General features: G+C 67.6%; 1 protein-coding gene across 1 annotated transcript; it reads right to left on the reverse strand.

Annotated features, from left to right (window-relative positions):
- Nucleotides 1-2,149: 2,149 nt before the first annotated feature.
- On the reverse strand, nt 2,150-4,012 carry APLN (apelin; the record flags this gene model as incomplete). Its single annotated transcript, XM_084269348.1, is given in 5 exon segments — nt 2,150-2,740; nt 2,828-2,999; nt 3,836-3,923; nt 3,925-3,996; nt 3,998-4,012. Coding segments are annotated over 4 exon segments (342 nt in total). The 3' UTR covers nt 2,150-2,740; nt 2,828-2,832.
- Between the last annotated feature and the right edge of the window lie 5,758 nt (nt 4,013-9,770).

A 9,770-nucleotide genomic window follows, 5' to 3' on the forward strand; every position in this document is an offset into this window, starting at 1 on the left:
CTGGAGGGCACAGCCATTGCTCAGCCCCTTCCCACTCCCTCTCCCAGCGCCCTCGCTGTTCCCCTCAGTGAGCCGGGATGCAGCAGAGCACCCTGGCCGTGCCGTGCTGCACCCTGCCTGCCTCTACCCCCATCCCCAGCACCCACACCCTCACAGCTTCCCGTGGCACCACCAGCAGCACCCAAGGGCACTGTCACAGCCTGCGATGCGCCGGGAGCGTGGCAGAGCCCTGCAGCCTCCCACCTGCCTGCGGGCAGCCGGCCAGGCCAGGAAAAGCCAGAGATTCCTTAGGTCTCCCCGGCCCAGGAGCCTTTTCCTCCAGTGCCGCTGGCCACAGCCCAACCGGGGGGTCCTCCCTGGCTGCCTCCTTCCAGGTTGGCTTGGGAGGGCCAGGGGTCAGGGCTCAGCTGTGCATCCCCTGGCCGCAGCCCAAGCACCCACGCTCAGGGCTGGGCGATGCCTCAGGCTGTGGGGCATCGCTCTTCACGGCATCGCTCCCGCTGCTCCAAGGGAAGGTGCTGGGCCAGCCATGGCTGCCTGTCCTGCTTGTGACCCGTGGGAGCTCACGAGCAGGGTGCTAGCTGCCTGCAGCTGGGGTTGGGCGGGAAGCTGTTGGTGCTGAGGTTTAAGGTACAGGGGAAAGCCCTCCCAGTGCAAACCAGTAGCAGCAGTGCTGTAGGGTGGCGATGGGGAAGTGGTACCCCCTGCTACTGCCTCAAGCCAACCAGAGTGGGAGTTGGGGTCAGCCAAGGAAGCCGTGGCCAGGACACCGCATCCTGGCCCCACCGCAGCCGGTGGTGAGGCCGCTGCCGGCCCCAGGAGGATGAAAGCGCCGGACGCCGCAGCACAAGGGCCGGGCTGGGGGTGGGCAGCGGGCGGGCAGCACTCACTGCCCAGCACATCCCTCTGCGAGGGCCCGGCCGGCAGCGAAGCGGGGTGGTGGCGGCTGCCCGGAGGCACCCAGCGCGACCGGCCGCCACGGCGGGCGTGGGCAGGCAGCGTGGCGGGAGCACGCTGGCGCGTGGCCGGGGAGCGCATCCCTCCCGGTCCCGTAGGATGAGCTAATGGAGGCCAGCTGGGCCCAGCCCGCTTCCCCCGGCTCTGCTCCGTCGCAGCTGCAGCCTTCCCGCTTCTCGGCGGCCCCGTTAACCCCCTCCCCACCGGCACTGCCACCCCCTGCCCGTGCCCCCACGGCTGCTGTGCTCCCCTGCCCGCAGTGCCAGGGCTGAGCTGCCTTTTGCCCTGGGATGCTGCTTGTGGGAGGCCTCCTGCAAACAACATGGGTTTGGGGGCCCTGCACGGGCACTGCCTCACCCAGGGGTCCCCGCAGGGGCTGGGGGTCCCATCCCTATGCAGGGTTTACCCCCCCACACACACCAGCAGGGTGCTACAGGGACCCTTAGCCTGCTTAGCCCTGACCCATTGTCTTCCCCCCGGCCCCTGCATAGGTCCTCGCTGCAGAAATGGGGACACTTGGGAAGGGGACACCAAGATGGGGACAGCAGGGACCAGGACAGTAGGGATGGGGATGCCAGGGACAAAGACACAAGGGACAGGGACACCAAAGCACCAAAGATGGGGACAGCAGGGCCAGGGATGGAGATGCTGGGTACCAGGCACCCACAGCTGCTCCGGTGTGTGGGACCACGGGGACAGCTGCCCAGGACTGGTGGGGTCAGGTGGGGGGAAGGGGGGAGACCAGCAGTCGCTGGGGCTGTCTTGGGGCAGGAAAGTCAAACGGGACCACGAGAGAGATGTGCCCAGGACTGGGCGGTCGTCCCGCAGGGCTGGGCCCGCTGCCTGTCCTGCACTCAGGGCACCCAGAGAGGCACTTGGCATCAGGCAGAGTGAGCTCCAGCAGCCACTGCACAGTCCCTGCCCGTTCCACTGGCCTCATCCTCTGCCCAATGGAGCCACTCCAGGCCCAAACACCCCTCCCTGGGATCAGACATGGGTGCTGCACCCCCAGCTTCCCCCAGCACCTCTGGGCATTGGTAGCCAAGGCAACAGCCAGCATCCCACCCCCCCAGCCCCCCCCCCCCCAAAACTAAGGGGTTTACTGTGTTCATAACTTTATTATAAAGATGTATTTACACAGAATAAATCTCTACAGGCGTGAGAAACAGTCAACAGGACCCAGCAGTGCTCAGAGCAAGGGGCCCTCTTTGGCTTATGTCAGTGCTTAACAGACACCCCAGTGCCCCCCATCCTCACACTGACGTGGGGCCCCACGCTGTGTCCTGGATGGGCACCCCATGCCTTAGGGGTCCCCAGGAGGTGGGTCTGCCGGCAGGAAGGGTACCCCATGCTCATGGGGGGTCTGGGATCAGCACCATGAGAATAAATAGACCCTCCGCCAGGACAAGCTACGTGCTCACCCCGGCATACGGGCAGCGGGCAGGGCTGGGCCGGAGCCCCCAGGGAGCTTGCAGACCCCTGCGGAGAAGCCCCCTCTGCCTGCCAAAGTGCTTTGCGCAAAGTCCACGGGTCCTGGCGAGCCGATGCCCAGTGCAGCCCCGCGCCCACGGGGACGGGCATCGCTGCAGCACCCGGCCCCGCCACCGGGCGACCGGCTCCCAGCCGGCCCCGGGGGGCGGCGCGGGGAGAGGCAGGATGCTCTCGGGGAACAGGAGACGCCAGCGAGGGCCCCCGGGTGGGACCCGGCGCTCGGAGCCGGGAGTCAAGCGGAGCGGGCCGGGACACGAAGCGGGCGCCGGGAGTCGCATCCCCGGTGGCAGCCCTGCAACAAGAGCAGAGCTGGTGGGCGTCAGTCCCGTCCCGTCCCCTCCCCGTGCCCCGCGTCCCCCCGCGTCCCGCCGCCGCTCACCTGGCTCAGAAGGGCATGGGGCCCTTGTGGGAGAGCCGGGGCCGGGGCCGCCGGTACCTCCGCCAGCCGCCCGGCCGCTGCCCGGCTGCGCGCCGCGCACCCCGCGGCCGCACCAGGGTCCGGATGAGACCGTCCTCCGCATCCTCGCCATCCGGCGCCCGGCCCAGCGGCCCTGGGGAAGGCGGGAAGAGCATTAACCGCGCGTGTGGTCCCCCGGGCGCGGGGACGGGGATGCCGGGGGACCCGCCGGCACCTCCCGCTGCCCCGAGCGGGCCGGGCCGCGCCGCCCGTAGCCTGAACGGCCCCGGCTGGAGACCTTCGCCCGTCGAGCGCTTCGTGCGCCGGCCCGGCTCGGCCACCTGCGCCCGGTACGGCCACCGGCCCCGGAGAGCGGCGAGGAGCAGCTCGGCCCCGGGTTTTGCCTCCGGCCCTCCCCAAAAACCTCCTGCGCCGCCGACACCCCCCCGCCCGTGTCCCGGGAAAGTGCCCTCCGCCCGCTGCTCCCCGCCCGCCTCTCCCCGCCCGCCGGTGCCTGGCAGATGCTACGGAGCCGGCACCGGTCCCGCGTCCAGCAAAGACGCTGGCGGCCGGGGCAGGGGCCGAGCCCCGCCGTGAGCAGCGTGGCAGGGCCCTGGCTCCCGCCGCCGGGTCCCGGCGATGCCTCGGGCTGTCACCCGCCGCCCCAGGCGGGTCGTGCCCCGGCAGCCGGAGGCGGTGCCGGTTCCCCGGCCCTCGGCCGGCCGCTGTTCTGCCCGGCTGCCTGGATGGACAGGGGGAGTTCGCAGGCACCGTGAAAAAGCGCTTTGTCCTCCCCAGCCCGGCGGCAGCGGCACGGGCAGGGGGTGCCGGCCCCCTCCGAGCCCCGCTCAGCCCACCCTGTCCGCGGCCGCCCGGGCACGGTCCGCTCCGCCCTCCCCGCTGCCAGCCCGGGCACCGAGCGATGCCGGGCCGGGGGAAGGGGGAGGAGGGGTCGGGGAGGGAAGTTCCCCGCCCGGTCCCGGCACTCACCCGCGGCAGCCAGGGCGAGCCAGAGCAGCAGCAGCGCCAGGAGCCAGCGTGGGGCGGCCATGCTGGGGGGCTGGGGGGCTGCGGGGGCGGCGGCAGCGACGGCAGCGGCCCCGCTCCGGGGGAGCCGCATTTGTAGGCGGTGAGAGCCCGGCCCGGCCCCGCCGCCCTCCCGGTCATGTGGCCGCCGGGCCCCCGGGGGGGGATGTCCGCCCCCCGCCCCGCCCCAGCGCAAGCAGCCCTCCCGGGACACCCTCCCAGCAGCGGCTTCTCTTCCTAGGGATCCCCCCGCTCGGCCCGGCCCCAGCGGCAGGGCTCCGGGACACCCCCTCCCGCAGCTGGGTGCTGGGATCCAGGACCGGCTCCCGGCCCCCAGCACTGCTGCCAGACTGGCCCCGGGACCGTGCCCCGTCCTGGCCCGCGGCCCCGCTCAGCCCGGTCCTGGCATCTCCCTCCGACCCAGGCTCCAACACCCAGCTTCAGCCTAAACCTGGGACCCCCACCCTGCCTGGCCCAGTCCCCTCTTTCAGTGTGTCCCCCCTTCCCCTGGCACCCAAGTGAGCAGGAGGCTGTCCTGGCACACACACACACACACCCCAGGTCCCCCAGGTCGAGTGGTCACTGCCCGGGGTGGGGGTGGAAGCACAAAGCCCCTTCTGTCGAGGGGTGCAGCAAGGGCCTGTGTGGGGAGGGGGACAGATGGGCTGCAGGATGGGGACCGCAGCACCCAGCTCTGCACTGTGTGGGCCAGGAGGGGGCTAAAGCCCCCTGGGCCCCTGTGCACAGAGGAGGGGGCTGTGGGCACTGGTCCCATGTGGTCTGGGTGCTGGCTGAGCACCCACAGAGCCCCTCACTGCCATGGTGTGTGGGTACAGCCCCTGGCACAGTGTTATGGTGGGGGACAAAGGCAGGGCTGGAGCGTCCCACAGCCTGGGGACCCTCTAGCCTGCAGCCAGGTGCTGCCGGGGAGGTCATGGGGACCCCGCACTGTGCCAGGACATCGCCCTTCAGCCCTCCCAGACCTCACAGGGGTGGGAGGTCCAACCCTGTTTGTAACACTCCCCCTCCCCAGCATCCTGGGGGTGGAGGCTGCCGGGACCCCCACACGCTGCCCTTCAGGGAATTGGGGCTGGGAGATGGCAGCTGGGGAGGGGCAGTTGGAGCACACACGGCGAAACCACCGCATCAAAGACACGCCGAGCTCTGCAAAGCAACAGTCAGCACACAGCTCCTCCAGGTCTGGGCACAGGGCTCCCCTCAGCAGGTGGCCAAGGACAGGGTGTCGGTACAGGTACTCATCAGGTTTGGCAGTGGGGGCTGCAAGGGGGGGGGCTTCTGTGAGAAGAGGCCAGAAGCTGTCCCGTGTCAGACAGAGCCCACACCAGCTGGCTTTGGGACAGACGAGCCCCGCAGTGATGGTGGCAGCACCTCTGGGATAACGGAGTTAAAGAGGGAAAAAATCCTGCTGGAAAAAAACAGTAGCTGGAGAGAGGAGTGAGAAGATGTGCAAAATGCTGCAGGCAGCGAGGTCAGTGCGGAAGGAGGGGGAGGAGGCGCTCCAGGAGCCAGGGCAGAGATTCCCCTGCAGCTGTGAGGAAGACTATGGGGAGACAGGCTGTCCCCCCCCAGCCCATGGAGGAGGCAGATGGGAAGCAGAGTTCCCTGCAGCCGCTGCAGGACTCTAAGACACAGGGTTTACTTTCCCATTATCCTATTATTATTTCATTGATAATATATTGAATTAATTTTCCTCAGGATGAGTCTGTGATCTCTCCTCGCCCTCATCTGCACCCATGAGCCTCTCATCATATCATCTCTCTGCTGTCCCACTGAGAGGGGGGTGACAGAGTGGCATTGGGGGGCACTCACACCAGGTACCAGGTGTGTACCAGGTATCACCCCTGCAAAACATGGGCTACCACAGTGTGGGCACAGCCCCTACATGAGGGGTGGGCAAGGGGTGGCCCTGCCAGCACGCTGTACACAGGGGGCTGTGTGGGGTGGCCATACTGGGGAGGAGCTGTACATGGGGTTGGGGGCTGTGAGGATGGGCTGGGGCAGCTGTAGGGATCATGTCTCAACCCCTCAGTGTCTGTAAGCGCCACAGATAGAGGGGGACATCCCCTGCGCATGATCCAATCCTGCTGGCTGTGCCCCACCACACCACTGCAGCCTGGCCGGGGGCTTTGGGCAGACGCAGGGTGGTGCCGCTGCTCCCCAGCAGCGCTGTGCACCCCCAAATTGGGATGCTCCTTTGGAGGGTGAGCAGCTCATGGGGTCCCATCCCAGGCTTTGGGGTGCAGCGGGGAGCTGCACGTCCCGTATCCCCAGGCATATCACCTGCTGGGCTTTGGGACAGACAGGCGCTGCCGTCACTGGGGATGGTGGCAGCATCCCCTGCCACCTCTCGCTTCCGCATTCCTACGGCTGTGCATCCCCTCCCTCCCTCCCCGACCCGCGTCCTGTTTGCCGGGCGCGTCACCCCGGCCTGAGTCACCCCTCGGCCTCTGCAGGTGACGGAAGGCCAACAATAGCCCACAAAGGGAGGATGTCCCCCCCAAAGCCTTCCTCCGGCCCGTCTTCGAGGAAACCTCCCGCGGGAGGGAAGGGCCCCACCGGACGCGCAGCGGCCGATGAGCCTCGTCCTGTTGACGCTGGATTGCTGGGAGCAGCACGCGGCCTCGGGAGTCCCTGGGGGCAGCTGGTGCCACCACCCCGCGCTGTGCCCATGGGGAGGGACAGGGCAGCTGAGGCCTGTTCCTAGGCTGTGGGGAGGGACAGGGCAGCCGAGACCCGTTCCTAGGCCGTGGGGAGGGACAGGGCAGCCGAGGCCCGTTCCTAGGCCGTGGCCGGGCGTGTGGCAGTGTGGGCGGCATCGCAGAGCTCAGAATTTGGGCTCACCCTTGTCACTGTGTGGGGAGAGGCGTCTGGCAGGCAGGGTGCAGGGGACGGGCTGGGGGTGCAGGGACCGGGGAGGGGGGAGGATGAAGCATCATTAGCACGTTTTGCTAATAAGTGGGATGGCAGCGAGCTGTTGTCACTGTGCCACCGCCTCACACAGCCCTGAGAAACTTCTTCTGCCACGACAGTGACAGGCAGCTCCGATGTCATCCTCTGTCCCCCATCCCTCCTGGCCCTGTCCTGCCCGTGGGATCCTCTGCTGCTCCCCTCCCAGCGCAGGGCACCCAAGGAAGGGTGATGCAAGACGTAGGCAGCCTGAGAGCGTTTGTGACACGAGTGTGCCAGGCCTCAGCCCGCCCGCAGGCAGGGACACCGGGCTCTGCTGCTGCCGGGTCCCGCGCAGCGCCGCGGCCGTGGCGGGACCGGGCGGGTGGGCAGGGGACAGGAGAGGGGACACGGGGACGTGTGGCCCCGCAGCACGGTGTTGGTGCCACCTCGCGGCCAGCGGCATCCCAGCACATCCCAGCAGCATCCCAGCACATCCCACCGGCATCCCAGCAGCATCCCAGCGGTATCCCAGCAGCATCCCAGCCGCATCCCAGCGGCATCCCAGCCTCATCCCACCGGCATCCCAGCGGCATCCCAGCACATCCCAACAGCATTCCAGCACATCCCACCAGCATCCCAGCGGCATCCCAGCACATCCCAGAGGCATCCCAGCACATCCCACCGGCATCCCAGCAGCATCCCAGCACATCCCAGCCGCATCCCAGCAGCATCCCAGCACATCCCAGCAGCATCCCAGCGGTATCCCAGCAGCATCCCAGCCGCATCCCAGCGGCATCCCAGCCTCATCCCACCGGCATCCCAGCGGCATCCCAGCACATCCCAACAGCATTCCAGCACATCCCACCAGCATCCCAGCGGCATCCCAGCACATCCCAGAGGCATCCCAGCACATCCCACCGGCATCCCAGCAGCATCCCAGCACATCCCAGCCGCATCCCAGCAGCATCCCAGCACATCCCAGCCGCATCCCAGCAGCATCCCAGCACATCCCAGCAGCATCCCAGCGGTATCCCAGCAGCATCCCAGCCGCATCCCAGCGGCATCCCAGCCTCATCCCACCGGCATCCCAGCGGCATCCCAGCACATCCCAACAGCATTCCAGCACATCCCACCAGCATCCCAGCGGCATCCCAGCACATCCCAGAGGCATCCCAGCACATCCCACCGGCATCCCAGCAGCATCCCAGCACATCCCAGCCGCATCCCAGCAGCATCCCAGCACATCCCAGCAGCATCCCAGCGGTATCCCAGCAGCATCCCAGCCGCATCCCAGCGGCATCCCAGCAGCATCCCACCGGCATCCCAGCGGCATCCCAGCACATCCCAACAGCATTCCAGCACATCCCACCAGCATCCCAGCGGCATCCCAGCACATCCCAGAGGCATCCCAGCACATCCCACCGGCATCCCAGCACATCCCAGCCGCATCCCAGCAGCATCCCAGCACATCCCACCAGCATCCCAGCGGTATCCCAGCAGCATCCCAGCCGCATCCCAGCGGCATCCCAGCAGCATCCCACCGGCATCCCAGCGGCAACCCAGCACATCCCAACAGCATTCCAGCACATCTCACCAGCATCCCAGCGGCATCTCAGCACATCCCAGCAGTATCCCAGCACATCCCAGCAGCATCCCAGCAGCATCCCAGCACATCCCAGCAGCATCCCAGCACATCCCACCGGCATCCCAGCACATCCCAGCCGCATCCCAGCAGCATCCCAGCACATCCCACCAGCATCCCAGCGGTATCCCAGCAGCATCCCAGCCGCATCCCAGCGGCATCCCAGCAGCATCCCACCGGCATCCCAGCGGCATCCCAGCACATCCCAACAGCATTCCAGCACATCCCACCAGCATCCCAGCGGCATCCCAGCACATCCCAGAGGCATCCCAGCACATCCCACCGGCATCCCAGCACATCCCAGCCGCATCCCAGCAGCATCCCAGCACATCCCACCAGCATCCCAGCGGTATCCCAGCAGCATCCCAGCCGCATCCCAGCGGCATCCCAGCAGCATCCCACCGGCATCCCAGCGGCAACCCAGCACATCCCAACAGCATTCCAGCACATCTCACCAGCATCCCAGCGGCATCTCAGCACATCCCAGCAGTATCCCAGCACATCCCAGCAGCATCCCAGCAGCATCCCAGCACATCCCAGCAGCATCCCAGCACATCCCACCGGCATCCCAGCACATCCCAGCCGCATCCCAGCAGCATCCCAGCACATCCCACCAGCATCCCAGCGGTATCCCAGCAGCATCCCAGCCGCATCCCAGCGGCATCCCAGCAGCATCCCACCGGCATCCCAGCGGCATCCCAGCACATCCCAACAGCATTCCAGCACATCCCACCAGCATCCCAGCGGCATCCCAGCACATCCCAGAGGCATCCCAGCACATCCCACCGGCATCCCAGCACATCCCAGCCGCATCCCAGCAGCATCCCAGCACATCCCACCAGCATCCCAGCGGTATCCCAGCAGCATCCCAGCCGCATCCCAGCGGCATCCCAGCAGCATCCCACCGGCATCCCAGCGGCAACCCAGCACATCCCAACAGCATTCCAGCACATCTCACCAGCATCCCAGCGGCATCTCAGCACATCCCAGCAGTATCCCAGCACATCCCAGCAGCATCCCAGCAGCATCCCAGCACATCCCAGCAGCATCCCAGCACATCCCACCGGCATCCCAGCACATCCCAGCCGCATCCCAGCAGCATCCCAGCACATCCCAGCAGCATCCCAGCGGCATCCCAGCACATCCCAGCCTCATCCCAGCGGCATCCCAGTGGCATCCCAGCATATCCCAGCAGCATTCCAGCACATCCCACCAGCATCCCAGCGGCATCCCAGCACATCCCAGCAGCATCCCAGCACATCTCACCGGCATCCCAGCAGCATCCCAGCACATCCCAGCAGCATCCCAGCGGCATCCCAGCACATCCCAGCCTCATCCCAGTGGCAT

This window comes from Gallinula chloropus, assembly GCF_964237585.1.
Source record: "Gallinula chloropus genome assembly, chromosome: 11".
Classification (NCBI taxonomy): Eukaryota; Metazoa; Chordata; class Aves; order Gruiformes; family Rallidae; genus Gallinula; species Gallinula chloropus.